Below are 16,972 nucleotides of genomic sequence, written 5' to 3' on the forward strand. Positions count from 1 at the left end.
TTGTCTGCTCTGGGAAACATCCCAATGAGTGACCATTTCCCACATGGTATGACCTTTCAACCTCCCTTTACAAACAAGGGTCAGAACCCTAATTGGGGAAACTGTGCCCAGAGCACACTTTCTGGCCCAGAGAGGGAGGTATAAGTGTCACCTCACTGCAGGATCTCTGGCTTGCTTCCCTCTTTACCCAACAGAGGTGCAGAAAAGCTTTCAAAATGGTGATTAAAACTTGCAATGCCAAATCTAAATTCTCCACCAGAGACTGAAAATGACAGGAAGAACAGCAGGAGTTAATTGCATAATAACATTGAAAATCTGTATCAGTAATCGCTCTTCGTCTACTGAAACTATTTCTGTTTGCAGATCTATTATTATGCTGACAGCATATATCGATCAGCAAGGGTGAAAGAAAATGACATTCAGTATGTCACCGTTGGAACAGGAGCTGTTAATGTGTTCATGACCATAGCAGCAGTAAGTCCAAATAGAGTTGTCTTTAACAGGCATTTCTAGAGCTGTGTGTTACTGCTGTACATTCACATTTCTGAGCTCAGTCTGTCACATTATTATGTTCTGCAGATTTCTATAATAGAAGCATTAGGACGAAGGATGCTTCTCCTGGTTGGATTTGCGATTTGCTGCATTTCATGCGCAGTGTTAACCATGAGTCTAAACCTTCAGGTTTGTTCAAAACCCCTTCCACTGTGCAAAATCTTAAAAATGTATTCCAGCCAACAACAAACATGCAGAATAATGGATTATTGTTGGTTTGCCACTCTGGAGTCTGTGACCTCTGTACAATTAAAGCAGACTTCTTCTGATCTTTGGCTACTTGGCATAATGTAGAAGAGCAGGTAAATTGGAGGAGCCTCCTGATGGGTGTGCTCCTGACCCTGTCCTAGGTGGTCATTACCAGATCCAGGCAGGAGGCTGTGGAGTGCACTATGAGACCCAACTGCCTGCCACTGTTCCATGGCTATGTCTGCACCAGATGTCCCTGGAGAAGGTGCACCTGATGTCCCATTGCATTGTTTGACATCTTCCACTGGGGGACACTACAGGGGATGGAGAGTATCATTTTCCCCATCCCCAAACAATATTTCCATTTTCAATTTGTTAAGTTTTCTTTGAAATTTGGCCTTCTGGAAACAGAGGAGGGGGAGGAAAACAGAGGGGAGAAATGGGGGAGCAGAGAGGGGGAAACGGGGAGGGAAATAGAGAAAAGGAAAACGAGAGAAAAAAACAAAGAGGGCGTAACAAAGAGGAAGGAACAGAGAGGGGACAACAGAGAGAAGGAAACGGGGCAACAGAGAGAAGGAAACAGGGGGCAACAGAGAGTGGGGCAACAGAGGGGCAGGTAACAGAGGGAGGCAATAGGGGGCAACAAAGAGGGAGGCAATGGAAGGGAAGGAAACAGAGGGGAAGGAAACAAGGGGAAGGAAATGAAGAGAAGGAAATGGAGAGAGGAAAATGGAGGGGGAGAATGAAAAGTAGCTAAAGAGAGGAGGCAGAAGTAGAGGGTTTCTCCATAGTGGTGGAGAAATAGTGAGAAAGAAACAGGACGGGAGAAATACAGGGAGAAATAAACATGAGTGTTGTTGGTTAAGGGTTCCTTTAAGGAATTGTCACTCATTTATTTGTTGATTCAAATCATTGGAATATTTGAAATATTATAAAAGCACGTTAGTACCTATTACGGATGAAATTTCTTTTCCTTGAGTTTTGACCGGGGCACCAGGCTACTAAACTAATTCATAAGGGAATTTCACAAAAGTGTGATGATCATTGATTTGTTGATATGACAAGCTGCAGTTTTCATGCTATAGTTTCTGTGCTAATTTTATATGTTTTTCTGTAGACGCTGGTTTGAAGTTCCCCATTGGCTGTTCACTCTACTGTGACATTTAGTTATGGCAGTTTGTTGTTGTTTTCCTCCTCTTTAGTGAATTTTATGCCAGTAAGGGTAGTATTGATGGTCTTGATGGTATTGATGGTAGCCCACAAACCCACCAACACACTAAAACAGCAGCTAATGAACTTGAAAGACCCTATACAAACAATGAGCAAAACTAATATCATTTACAAAATACCATGCAAGGACTGTAACAAACACTACATTGGACAAACAGACAGAAAACTAGCCACCAGGATACATGAACACCAAATAGCCATAAAAAGACATGACAGTCTCTCACTAGTAACCTCACATACGGATGAGGAAGGACACCACTTCGACCGGGATAATACATCCATCCTATAACAAGCCAAACAAAGACACGCACGAGGACTCCGAGAAGCATGGTATTCCAACCAGAACTCTATCAACAAACACATCAAGTTAAACCCCATCTACCACCCCCTGAGAAAAGAACAGGAAGTGACTTCAACACAGGAAATAATATCACCACAGGAAATGACATCACTAACCCAAAGAAACCCAAACATATAAATAGAGAGCAGGAATTTTCAGCAATGCTTTGCAAGAGGTCCACTGAAGATATTAACTAGCAAGGTAACGAAACGTCTGGAAATGAACCTTTCAGCTCAGTGAGCAAACCCGCATGTCATAATTCCATGACGTTCAATGTCACTATTGCAAAAAACGTTGCTTCCACTTTGCCATGATCATCCCATGTAACCTGTTAGACTTATATTATAATTTTTAATATTAAAAAAAACACAAAAATTGCAGATGCTAGAAATCAGAAACAAAATCAGAAATTGCTGATTGATGTGTTCTGAAAAAGGGTTAGTGGACCTGAAATGTTGACTCTGCCTTTTTTCCACAGATGCTGACAAACCTACAGAGTTTTTCCAGCAATTTCTGATTCTGTTCTTAATTTTTTATGTTATTTGATGTTAGTTTGGGTTAATAACTAGTGGGTTTTTTGAGTGTCTTTAATTTTTAATCATCAATTGTTATAAGTATTTCTGTGGCCACGGTGATTTATTTTAAAAACAGATTTTTTTTGTGTGTGACTTTAATTTTTAATCATTGACTTTTATGTATTTCTGTAGCTGTGGTGATTTATTTTAAAAACAGATTCTGAAGCCTAGCTATAGAATGGTTGGATTTGGGCATTGCTCATAGATTTCTGCTTATTTCAGATTGTTGCAGCCAGCCTGGTAATAATGGGGTCTCCATGGTTTGTGAGAGTCTGGAACTTGGCATTTTTAAAGCTTAAGGAAATACCCATAACTGAAAGAGAGAGACTTTTTATCTCACATTTGAATTTGAGTGGGGCTGTGAAGTCTTTGTTATAGAATGACTGCGGAGGAAAGTGCTCCTGAGAAGGAAAGGATAGATGTAGTGAATTGGATTATCTTGAAGTGAAGAGTTAGTGTTAGTCCCAGGGCAGAAGTGTTAGGATAAAAAAACCCTAAAGAGGTTACCTAAAGCTAAGACAGATCTTCACTCACTCTGTTCGCCCTGTACAACACTCCCACCTGCCTTCACATCTGCCCCAGTCACACTCCACTTTCCTGGATTTGTGTTCACAAAGGAAAAACCCATTGAGCCACCAGTTTGTTGAGCCACCAGGGGGATCCCAGTTCTGAGAAAATCCCAGAAGTGCTGCCATTGGGGACTGCTGCTAAAATTGGCAAAGAGACATGTGAGTTCCAGACATCAGGCCAAGACTCACACTGGAGACCAAGCCCTGGTAGCACTGGGGATTAACTGAAGGAGTCACTATTAATGCTTCTCAACCCACTGGGAGTAGGGGCAGGTGCATGAATCCTTTACTGATGCACACTACACCTGAGCACCACTTTGCACATAATGACCTCAGCAAGGGACAGTAAATAGGGAAAGAAAAATCCTCTGGGAATTTTGATTAAACTCCAAAGAGCACAATATTAAACTACAGAGCCAAATCTCTATGACTTCTCTCTGTCACTGCTTGATAGTAATTAATTTTTTTTTGTAAATAACAAATAGCTCTAAGTAATTGATTATTTGAATCAGGCTAATCAATTTACTTGAGCTGACTAAAGTAAGATTGAGCTTAAGCTAATCCCTGGAAAGTAGACTTGCGTCTTCATATTTATATTTTTCCCATACATCCTCACTGATCATACCTTCCTACCAATAGCTCACATACTGCCACTGAAGACCATTTACCAGTGAGGTGGTCCAGCTTATCCCCTAATTCTGCACTGATCATGCCTCCGACTGGGATATTGAAAGAGAGAGGAATTGCTCTCATTCCCACAGAGCAGAGAGAGAGAGAGATGACATTAAGATGCAGAATCTAATTGCATTCCCCATGGCAACACTCTGACCAATCAGTCTACTTGTCTGCTCCAAAATCAGCCAGTGATCTAAGATTAACCATTAACAGATCCTGCAATTTTCCAGCAATTTCCGATTTGTTCTTAATTTTTTATGTTATTTGGTGCGAGTTTGGGTTAGTAACTTATGTGTTTTTCTGTATGTCTTTAATTTTTAATCATCAATTGTTATAAGTATTTCTGTGGCCACGGTGATTTATTTTAAAAACAGATTTTTTTGTGTGTGACTTTAATTTTTAATCATTGACTTTTATGTATTTCTGTGGCTGTGGTGATTTATTTTAAAAACAGATTCTGAAGCCTAGCTATAGAATGGTTGGATTTGGGCATTGCTAATAGATTTCTGCTTATTTCAGATTGTTGCAGCCAGCCTGGTAATAATGGGGCCTCCATGGTTTGTGAGAGTCTGGAACTTGGCATTTTTAAAGCTTAAGGAAATACCCATAACTGAAAGAGAGAGACTTTTTATCTCACATTTGAATTTGAGTGGGGCTATGAAATCTTTGTTATAGAATTACTGCGGAGGAAAGTGCTCCTGAGAAGGAAAGGATAGATGTAGTGAATTGGATTATCTTGAAGTGAAGAGTTAGTGTTAGTCCCAGGGCAGAAGTGTTGGTATAAAACCCTGAAGAGTTTCTTTGTGTGACTTTAATTTTTCTATGCCAACCAGGGATCCAATCAATCAGCGCCTTCTTCTCATGCTGAGTAAATGGGTGTTTCCTTTCTAAGTTTAGTTTTTTGCTTCCCTAGGCAAAAGTGAGGACTGCAGATGCTGGAAATCAGAGTCTAGATTAGAATGGTGCTAGAAAAGCACAGCAGGTCAGGCAGCAGCCGAGGAGCAGGAAAATTGAAGTTTCGGGCAAAAGCTTTGCTTTTCCAGTACCACTCTAATCTGGACTCTTGCTTCCCTGTTCTGATGAGTGCAAGGCGAAAAACTCTGCCTTCTTACCCAGTTTTACTGATTCTCGATTACCAATCATTTACCCGATCTAATTGGAGGTGCAGAATGGTTGGGCACTGCTTTTTTGAATAGTACACTGACAATCTCTTGGGAATATGCTCAGTGACTATTCACCACTAAAACCAAAGTGCCAAATAAAACATGGTAGTCTATCAAGGCAGGATTCAATTTGGGATCTAACTTGTCCAGTATTACCATCAGCTGGGATTAAAACAGTGATGATATTACCTGTAGCTATATTACACAAAGAGAGAGAGAGAAAAACAGACAGACTTGCACTTACATAGGGCCTCTGACATCCTTAGTGTATTCCAAAGCCTTTAGTAGCCAATGAAGTACATTTGAAATGAGGTCATTGTTGAATGTAGATATGGCAGCCAATTTATGCACAGCAAGCTCTCCCAGACAGCAATGACATATAATTTTTTGGGGGATATTGAATAAGTGAGAAACCTTGACTAGAATGTTTAGTGATAATCCCCTGTTCTACATTAAAATACTGGCATGAGATCTAAATGTCCTTCTGAGAGAACAACAGTTCATGGGTGGCATAGTGGCTCAGTGGTTAGCACTGCTGCCTCATAATGCCAGGGTCCCAGGTTCGATTCCAACCTCAGGTGAATGTCTGTGTGGAGTTTGCACATTGTCTGCGTGGGTTTCCTCCAGCAGGCCAGGTAAATTGCCCATAGTGTTAGGTGCATTAGTCAGAGGGGAATGGGTCTGGTTGGGTTTCTCGTCAGTGTGGACTGGTTGGGCCGAGGGGCTTGTTTCCACGCTGTAGGGAATCCAACCTAATGCTTTATCAGCGCACCCTTTGTTTCATACCAATGTGTTAGATGGACCCCCTATTTGGTGGCAATTGTGCAATTGAAATACAAAGTGACGACTGATGTTAAAACTCATTAAAAAGCATAAATATATTCTCTCCTCAGGATAATGTTGATGGAATGCCTTATTTAAGCATAGCCTGCATAATCATTTATGTTATTGGGCATGCAATTGGACCCAGTAAGTATAATAAGTATTCTTTTGTTTATTTGATTTTTCACACTCTCTTTTTCATAAAGGTATGTTATAGTTACAGAACATCAGCAGCCTTATTATAGTCAGCGTTCTTTTGTGTATACTGCTGTATTCTTCCACCATCAATGCATTTTATTTTCTATCATGTTGAATTTGGTTTGATATGTTTGGATTTCAAGTTGGATTTTACAAGTAACTTAGACTAAACAGCAGCTGATGGTGGAATAGCAGTAACCACAACGGTGAAGCAATACTCAGCTTCACAGAAAAAATACATCCCTGTCATGCCATATAATGAACCTTCGTTTATCTAATGTGCTCTGACTTCTCCATACATTCCTCTGTACTTAATCTAATGAATGAATTGAAAGAGTTACATTTGCTGCTGGAAAGTGGAGTTGAGGATGATCAAATCGGCAATGATCTCATTGAATGGTGGGATAGACTTAGTGGGCTGAATGGTCTACTTCAGCTCCTACATCTGTTGCTTAAATAGCTGCCATTTTGAAATCTCTATGTACAGCAGCTGAAGGGTCAGGTCATCTGCTTTTGAGAGATGTCCTCAGGAGAATTCCCTCCTTTATTTTTTGAATTGCCCTACCGAGACAGGTAGGTTTGCAGTTTAAAGTCCCATCCTATACAGAAGACTCCCATATTTCCTTGGATTTAGGGAGAGGTGAAGGTCTAGTGGTATTATCGTTGGACTATTAATGCAATTCTGGTCTCCTTCCTATTGGAAAGGTGTTGTGAAACTTGAAAGGGTTCAGAAAAGATTTACAAGGATGTTGCCAGGGTTGGAGGATTTGAGCATTTGGGAAAGTTTGAGTAGGCTAGGGTTGTTTCCCCTGGAGAGTCAGAGGCTGAGGGGTGACCTTATCAAGGTTTATAAAATCATCAGGAGCATGGATAGGATAAATAGACAAAGTCTTTTCCCTGGATGGGGGCGTCCAGAACTAGAGGGCATAGGTTTAGGGTGAGCGGGGAAAGATATTAAAGAGACCTAGGAGGCGACGTTTTCACTCAGAGGGAGTTACGTGTATGGAATGAGCTGCCCGAGGAAGTGGAGGAGGCTAGTACAACTGCAACATTTAGAAGGCATCTGGATATGAATAGGAAGGGTTTAGAGGGATATGGGCCAGGTGCTGACAGGTGGGACTAAATTGGGTTGCGATATCTGGTCAGCATGGATGAGTTGGACCGAAGGGTCCATTTCCGTGCTGTACACCTCTATGACTCTAAATGTTCTGGGGACTTGGGTTTGAATCTTGCCTTGGCAGAGAGTGGAATTTGAAGTCAAGTTGATTATCAATAAAAATCCATCTAGTTCACTAATAATGAAGGAAACTGCCATCCTTCAGTGGTCTGGCCTACATGTGACTCCAGACCCACAGCAATTTGGTTGACTCTTAACTGGCTTCTGGACAATTAGGGATGGGCAATAAATAGTATTGTAGTCAGTGAAACTGACAACTTGTGAGAGAGTAAAACATAAATCATCCAACTGCTAAATTATTTGGATTGTTGGGTGGTTGGAAATAAGATTTTGGAGCCTGGCTGAGTTATTCTCATCTCCCACCCCTCTCGCCCCCCCCCCCCCCCCTCCCGAATTAGAAACCTAGAGAATGGCAGATGCTGGAAAATCAGAAACAAAAACAGAAATTGCTAGAAAAACTCAGCCAGCTGGTCAGCATCCATGGAGCAAAAGCAGAGTTAATGTTTGGGATCCAGTGACCCAAAGTTCTGAAGTCACTGGACACACAATGTTAACTCTGCTTTCTCCCCACAGAACCACAGAGCATTTCCAACAATTTCTGTTTTTGTTCCTTGTCCAATTTAATTGTATCTTATGTCAAGGAAAGAGGTGGTAAAATAATAAAATGTTAAAGAAAAGCAGAGAATGGGTGAGGGATTGTGGTGATGATGCAAACAAATACAATTTACCTAGTTCTGTCCAATGCACCTAGTCAGGAGAAGTCTGCTGCAGTACCAGCAGTGGCCATAGCACCCAGTGGCACTGCTGAGGCTGAGGAACTTGCAATCCTCTAATTGATCCTTAGGTTTGTCCTTAGGTGGTGTGGAAGCTCTGAGGAAAGGCAGTTAACTGCATAATTGCCATGATGTTCTGCAGGGGCAAGATTAACACCAGTTTTCTGGCTATATCCTGTCTGCTACATATTCAGCTTTTTTGTGTAAGGCTGCAGAATGCTGACACAGTACTGTCGAACTGTATTGGCCAACTGTTACATTGGATCCCTACACTAAAGCTTTAAAAATTCACATGATAACTGAATGAATCTTTTGTACAGCTAAAGTATTTATATTCCTTCTCAATCAGACTCTGTAAATAGCAACCCTGAGGCTGAACAGTATTTATAACTCAAGGGGCCTGACTGGACATGAGCTTGTGTGTTTTGAGATTGGATCATTGTTCAAATATGGTGTCACATTGTTCACATGTGAGGTATCCTTTATAAAGTGATACTGACTCCATGAGAAAGGAACATCACGAATCTGATGTAGGAACTCAGAGCCACAGCCAGACACTGAATCATAGAAATAAAAACAGCAAAAGCTTCAAAAACACCCGGCAGGTCAAGCAACATCTGTGAACAGAGTCCAAACCTACAGTAATCCAAGGGCCCAGAGCTAATGCTCTGAGGAAATGTGTTCAAATCTCTCTATGGCAGCTGGGGTGTTTTTATTCAGATAATAAAATCTGGAATTGAGAGTTAATCTCAGTAATGGTGACCAAATAACCAGTGTCATATTACAGAAGAGTCACTGGCATAGGTTTAATGTGAGAGGAGAAAGATATAAAGGGGACCCAAGGGGCAATTTAGAAGATGGTGTGTGTATGGAATGAGCTGCCAGTGGAAGTGGTTGAAGCTGGTACAGTTACAACATTTAAAAGGCATCTGGATGGGATATGAATGTGCAGGGTTTGGAGGGCTGTGGGCCAAATTGGGACAGTGCAGTGGCTCAGTGGTTAGCACTGCTGCATCGCTTCCAATCTCGGGCAACTGTCTGTGTGGAGTTTGCAGATTCTCCCCATGTCTGTGTGGGTTTCCTCTGGGTTCTCTGGTTTCCTCCCATAGTCCAAAGATGTGCAGGTTACATGGATTGGCTGTGTTAAATTGCCCTTAGTGTCCAGGAGTGTGCAGGCTTGGTGGACTAGCCATGGGAAATGCAGGGTTAAAGGGAGAGGGTGGGTCTGTGTGGGATGCTGTTTGCAGGATTGTTATGGACTCAATGGGCCAGTGTAGGGATTCTATGCTCCTTCTATGATCCTATGAAATGCTGGCAAATAGGACTAAATTAGGATATCTGGTCATCATGGACAACTTGGATTGAAGGGGTCTGCTTCTGTGCTGAATGACTGTATGACACTGGACCCAAACAATGAACTCTGCTTTCTCTCCACAGATGCTGCCAGGCCTTCTGAGTTTCTCCAGCAATTTCTGTATTTGTTTCAGACTTCCAGCATCCGTAGTTCTTTGTTTTATCATAAAGACTTGCTAATTTGCTCTAGGGAAGGAAATCTGTTGCCCTCACTTGGTCTGGCCAATATGTGACTCCAGACTCACAGAAATGTGGCTGACTCAGAACAGCCTTCCAAGATGCTCAGCACGTTACTTAGTTTGAAGGCAATTATGGATGGATTTCAATACCAGCAACATCCACATTCAGATAAAGAAACAAAAGCAGTGGGTTACATATTTGAGCAGCTAACTGGAGTGTAGGAAAAATTAAATGATAAAAGGAGCAAAGCGTTTAGGGGGAGATTGGGGAAATATAAGGAAACACAAATGAAATATGGGCCCAGCGTAAATGTTTGAAGAATGTCAAAAGAAATTGTGAGTGATAGTTGAAGGTCTAAAGTTTGTAATGCTTATATTAAGATTGGAAAAGTATGAAATACCTTGTGTAAGGATGATTTGCCTGTTTTTAGTCATTCATGGGATGTAGGTGTCATTGATTGGGCCAACATTTATTGCCCATCTTTTCTCTTCCTTGAGAAGGGGGTGATGAGCTGTCTTCTTGTGCAGTCTGTTTGTTGTAGGGGCACCCCTATAATGTCATTATGGAGGAAGTTTCAGGATTTTGACTCAGAGACCCTGAAGGAATGGCGGCATATTTCCAATTCAGGCTGGAGAGTGGCCTGGAGGGGAACTTACATGTATTCCCATGTATCTGCTGCCCTTGTCCTTCTAGATAGCAGAGGTTATGTGTTTGGAAGGTGCTGTCTAAGGAGTTAAGGTGAGTTGCTACAATGCATCTTGTAGACAGTATCTACTACTGCCATTGGGTGGTGGAGGGAGTGCATGTTGAAGGTGTATGGAGTGCCAATCATTACTTGAGCTTGAGTTGCCTTTCGTTGAAACAGTACAGGACATTGAGGACAGATGGATGAGAGTGGCAGAAGGATACAGTAATAAAGTAGTGAATGATGGGAATTGGGGTCACAGCAGTGAACTGAACAGAAGTGTTCAGTGAGGCAAATTCCTCATCTGCATGCGGTCTGCCCAGTGAAGAGGAGATTGCATTGCGAGCAGTGAATGTAGAATGGAGAAAGGGTGTTGAAAGAGCAGATGAAGTGATGGGAAAGTGAGAATGGCAGAATAAGGTGTGTCTAACAGCCAGACTGGAAAGAACACAGTCCCAGTGAAGTGGGGCGAGTGGAATGTCACAATAGGAAATAGGAAATTTGGCTGAGAGACAGGTAGAGACAGAAACCCTTGTTATAATTATCAACATCCTGGATACTCAGTTAACTTGGCGAAAGCTACAGGACCACAAAATCAGAGCTGGAGGATGAGCATAGACTGAGCAGATGTGTTTTTTTCTCAGCCCACACAGACATAATAGGCCAAGTGGCCTTCCCTCTATAACTCTTGAGGCGAGTGAAGCCACTAACCTGCTGAGCACATTCACAGGGCAGATTGGAAGGAGTTGATTCTGCAGAATCTCATGCTGACTTGGGGCCAGAGCATTGCTCATTCTCCTTCAAAGCATTCTCTCCATTACAGAGCCAGAGCTATCTCCAAGGTTTTCCTTTGCATGTCCCAGAGCGTAATTTATCCGTTTTGTTTCTGGATCCTATTCATCTCCCTCCTGCTCCCAGGCCCCACCATCCCAAGAATGTGCAATAATTCTAGGGCAGGTTTACCGTGCTGTGCCATAAGATGGAAGGACACAGGGTCAGTAACTGATTGGCATTGACAGCCGGCCTGGGAACAGTCATTTGACTGCTCTTGGCTCGGAGGATGGACAGACTGGGGAAATAAAAAATGTCTTTTATAAATGAAAAAGCAAGTTAGAGCCATTAACACTGAAAATGGAAATGAAAGAGAGGAAAGCTTTATCCCCAGACAATTAACTTCTATTCTGTCACAGTGAATTGCATGTATAATACAGTGAAATACCTCAAGATGCTTCACAGAAGGATAAATCAAACAAAATTTGATGCTGAGCCATGTAAGGAGATATCTGGACAGATGACCAAAACTTTTTAGAGGAGGAGAGAGAACAAGAGAATGGAGAGGTTTAAGAGAGAATTACAGACACTGGAGTTTAAATTCACACTACAGTGCGATTAATGTGAACATCTATCGAGGATTAAGTTTGTATTTCAAGCCTACTTGAAAGTAGTTATCAAGTTACATCCTCTGCTAAAAATCTCCTTGTATCAGGTAACTGACTTAATGCAGTGGAGAATTTGGAAGAACCTGACATTGTGAAAAGTTCTGTAGAAATGCACTTTCCTGAAGTCATATGAACAAACATTGACAATGGCAGGCAGGAAAAAAGTTTCATTTGTCCATGTAATCTATTGCACACAACTTGTACATCACAATATATACTCACCGCCTCACCCAAATTCTATAATGTCAACCTAGAAACACGAGTATGGATTGTCCCCAGTTGGATAATTCTAACAAATGAATAAAAATAATTCCCATTTTTGTAATGGCAGCTTGGTGGCCTTGACCTTCACACAGCATCAGACCTGGGGTGGATATCCATCTTCCTATACAAAATAATTGTGATAGCAATTTGGTTGCATGATAGTGGTACGAGATGAAAATGTGATGTTTCCCTCAAACAGGCCTTCCCACCAACTCAATGTCAGACATGGTAATTTATTACTGATGGTTACATAAAATTGAGCACCATTTGCAACTTCTTAGATACTGAAGCAGTCTCTGTCCAAATGCAGCAAGACCTGGACAATATTCAGGCTTGGGCTGACAAGTAACAATGAACATTCACACCGCACAACTGCCAGATAATGATCATTTGCAACAAGACAGAATCTAAACCCTTGATATTCAATGTCCTTACCCACCAAACTCACCACCCCTTCCATCTAGAAAGACAGGTGCAGCAGATAAGCAGCAACACCATCACTTCCAAGTTCCTTCAGTGCAGCTGGGTAAAAACTCCCTTCCTTTCAGCATTTTGGGTGACCCTACACTAGATAGACTTCAGCAGTTCCAGAAGATAGCACCATTGCCTTCTCTCAGGGAATACATGCAAACCCAGCCAGTGACAACCATATCCTGAGACTGAATAGAAAGAACAGGAAGAATTCTCTCCATTTTTCCAGCTGGTTAGAAACTCAGCGCCAGCCAAATTTTGAATCTGAAGCTGAGATGGAATATAGGACTTTCAGACAGGGGTGAAGACATTTGCTCTTTCATGAAACGGAGGTTGATTAATTTTTGAAGAATACTGTGGAATATCTGATGTTGTTATTAACTAGACTCTTTCTACCTTTCTCAATTCAAGGCCCTATCCCATATGTGATAACAACAGAAATGTTTCGTCAGTCTTCCAGGCCAGCTGCTTTCATGGTGGCAGGGTCAGTGCATTGGTTATCCAACTTCATTGTTGGTCTTATTTTTCCATTTTTAGAGGTAAGTGTCATCCAACATTCACTTACTAGGCGTCTAAATGATGATCCTAATCATTTGCAATCTTACTCCAGGACATTTGAACCAGGTTACTAGGCACTATTAGCCCAAATCAGAAAATGTCACTGGGAGAAACCATCATGACAGCTGATGTGGGAAGGAGAGAAATTGTAAAACTTGCTCTACTGAGCTCTGTTCTGTCTCTAAGAAACATTGAAAATAGGAGAGGAGTAGGCCATTCAGCCTGTCGGAATCTGCTTTTCCATGTTATCATGGCTGATCACATAACTCAGTGCCATGTTCCACTTTCTTCCCTTACCTTTTGATCCCTTTAACCCTAAGAACTACATCTAATTTCTTGAGGGAGTTGGTTGAGACATGCCTGAATGAGATAGAGATAGAGAAATAGGAATAAGTATGGTTATTCCTCCATATTCATGAGGGTTCCATTCCTGAGAGACCCCTACAAATGGTGGAAGTCTCAAGTGCGGAGGTCATTTAAAAATAGGTTAAAGGTAGGTTAAAAATCACGGATCTGGGAGTTTTGCCCACAGATGTTGTTTTTTGTTGTTACTTTCATTTTGTGGAGAGGCAAATTCACAATTTGTGGATGAAGAGGGTATACGGCATTTAACTCCTGTTGTGAGTGGTGGCTGATGGAAAATATTCAGCCTGGAGTCCAGTTATTAATGGTGTGCTACCAGGATCTGTTTTGGGACCACTGCTGTTTGTTATTTTTATAAATGACTTAGGCTGGATGGGTTAGTAAGTTTGCAGATGACCCTAAAGTCAGTGGAGTAGTGGAAGTGTGGAAGAATGTTGCAGGGGGACTTGGATAAACTGCAGAATTGGGTGAGAGGTGGCAAATGGAGTTCAATGCAAATAAATGTGATGTGATTCAGTTTGGGAAGAATAACAGGAAGGCAGAATACTGGGTCAATGGAAAGATTCTTGGTGGTGTGGATATGCGGAGCGATCTTAGAGTTCATGTACATAGATTCCTGAAAGTTGCCACCTAGGCTGATAGTGCTGTTAAGAAGGCATACAGTGTGTTAGGTTTCATTGGTAGAGGGATTGAGTTCCGGAGCCACAATGTCATGCTGCAACTATACAAAACGCTAGTGTGGCTGCACTTGGAATATTGTGTACAGTTCTGGTCACCCCATTACATCACATGGATAAGCACATAGATGATGATGGGATAGTGTAGGGGGATGGGCTTAGATTAGTTCACAGGTCAGCACAACATCAAGAGCCGAAGGGCCTGTTCTGCATTGTGTTGTTCTATGTCCTATGTTCTGTGTTCACTAAGCGCAACATGTGCCTTAATCATTGATTTATTTTGAATAAAAATCTGACAATAGGACAGAACATACAAACATAACAGCACATCAGCTGATAGGGCTAGAATAGGGAACAACGGTAAAAAATTCTTTGAAAACATACAGTGTTCATAACAAGTTTGTTGAATGGATGGTACAGGTAGAAATAAATAGGTTCGACATGAAAATTGTTACAGAGACATGATGGCTAGGAAAAAGACTATATATTCAGAAATACTTGGCACTTTCAAAGGATTGGAATAAAGAAGAAGATGAAGTGGCCCTGTTAGTAAAGATGTAATCAGTGTAGGAGTGAGGAATGATCTTAGCTCAAATGGTCAAGATGTAGCATCAGTTTAAGTGAAGATAAAAGCTAGCAAATGATCAAAGTCACCAGTGAGAGTAATTTATAGATCTCTTAACTGTAGCTCCAATAGAAAAAAAATCAACAAATCGAGAAAAAAAATTACTGTCTATAAAAAAAATACTAGAATGATCATGAGTGATTTTAATTATTCTATAGATTTTTATTTGTCCAATAGACAAATAAAATGGGTAAAGGTAGCCTGAAGCAAGACTTCACAAAGTGTTTTTGGGATAGTTTCTCAGAACTACATTCTGGAGCTAATCAGAAACAGGTATTGTAGACCTGGTAACGATTGGTGAGATCGGATTAATTTATGATCTCATAGTAAATGATGCTCTAGTAAAGACGAATCCTAACATGAAAGAATTTTGTCTTCAGTTCGAACATAAGAAATTTGCAGCTGAAACTAATTACTTAACATTATGTAAAAGATTTTCAGAAGTACAAAGATAGAATTAGCTAAACTAGACATGGAAATAGATTAACAGGTAAAATGGAGATTAGCAGTGGCAGTCATTTAAGGTGATAAATGTAGAAGATGAAACATCTATGGTTAATCAAGGAAGTTAAGGATTAAATCAAATTGAGAGAAAAGACATTTAATACTGCAGATTACAGTAAACCAAAACATTGCAATTTTGTTTAGAAATCAGCAAAAGTTGAGTTTAAAAAGGGAAGATTAGAATTTAAGAGTGAACTAACAAAACAATAAAATAAAATATATGCAAAGGAAAAATGTAGCTAAAATAAATATTGAGCCCTTAGAGGACGAAACTGAGAATTAATAATGGAAAACAAGGAAATATAGCTACTTTGAACAAGTATTTTATATCCACCCTCACGATAGAAGATACAAAAAACACTCCAAGAATGATGCAAAATCCAGGGGCAAAACGGAGAGAAGAACTTAAAGAAACCACAATCACCAAAGGACAAATACTGTGGAAATTCAGAGGTCTAAATCTGGCAAGTCTCCTGAACCTGATGCAGTTGTAACGATGCTGTTCTTTTAACAAGGTTTTGTTGTCCTTGGTGTTTTTCAAAATGGGTTGTAAAAGGCAGATGTTCCGATTTTCGATTAGATTCACTACAGTGTGGAAACAGGCCCTTCAGCCCAACAAGTCCACACCGACCCTCCGAAGAGTAACCCATCCAGACCCATTTCCCTCACTAAAGCACCTAACACTGTGCGCAATTTAGCATGGCCAATTCATATCTTTGGCCTGTGGGAGGAAACTAAAGCACCCGGAGGAAACCCATGCAGACACGGGGAGAATGTGCAAACTCCACACAGAGAGTCACCTGAGGCCGGAATCGAATCTGGGACCCTGGTGCTGTGAGGCAGCAGTGCTAACCACTGAGCCACCGTCCTGCCCCCCAGGTTTGGGTTGTCTACGATAAAGCCATTTTGCTAATGGCTAACAGATACTGCCAAAGGCAACAATCAAGGAAAAGGGCTTTGAGGTTTTTTTTAAAACACTTGTACAATGAAAATGGGGTGGCCACCTCTCCCAGTTCAGGGAATTTTCTAGTTTGGTTTAGTTTTACCTGGGGACCCGAAGAAGCTGCTGGTTTGATGTTTCAGCCAATGATACCTGGCTGATCCTCTCTCTCTCTCTCATCTCTCCTTAAGAACTTGTGTTTGAATTTACCTTTATGCCAAGGGGTGTGGTTTTGGGATGTTGCAGGAAATCAGAACAGCATTTTGTTAAGTTGCAGGGGATATTGTGTTGGTTGAGTTTTCAAATAGTTGTTATTCTAACTTCTGTTTTCTTTTGCTTGTGTTTCATTCAGTAGTGTGTAAGTAAATTCTGTTTTGTTTCAAACTGAGTGGTTTTACCAGCTGCATCGCTCCTGGAATATCCACTCTACACCTGCTTAAACCAACTAGAAAATTTAGGGTCTGGGCTATCTTCTTGAAATGTTTTTGTGGGGTGCCTGGCCCAGTCCAAAACACAGTTCATGATGTTTAGGGATAACTACAGTGATGTTAGACAGTTCCTGCATTTTGACCCATTGACAGTGAAGGAACAGTGATATAGTTCCAAGCCAGGATAGTGTGTGGCTTACAAGGCAACTTTATGTGCCCTTG

General features: G+C 41.1%; 1 protein-coding gene across 2 annotated transcripts in view; it reads left to right on the plus strand.

Annotated features, from left to right (window-relative positions):
* slc2a5 (solute carrier family 2 member 5) overlaps window positions 1-16,972 on the plus strand; it is a 60,888-nt gene that overhangs the window by 43,278 nt on the left and 638 nt on the right. For both annotated transcript variants that reach the window (XM_072586148.1, XM_072586147.1), the window contains 4 exons: window positions 364-474; window positions 580-681; window positions 6,187-6,262; window positions 13,067-13,194. In XM_072586148.1, coding sequence (XP_072442249.1) covers window positions 364-474; window positions 580-681; window positions 6,187-6,262; window positions 13,067-13,194 — 417 coding nt within the window. The remainder of the gene's footprint in view (window positions 1-363; window positions 475-579; window positions 682-6,186; window positions 6,263-13,066; window positions 13,195-16,972) is intronic.

Source organism: Chiloscyllium punctatum, chromosome 16, assembly GCF_047496795.1.
Source record: "Chiloscyllium punctatum isolate Juve2018m chromosome 16, sChiPun1.3, whole genome shotgun sequence".
Taxonomy (NCBI): Eukaryota; Metazoa; Chordata; class Chondrichthyes; order Orectolobiformes; family Hemiscylliidae; genus Chiloscyllium; species Chiloscyllium punctatum.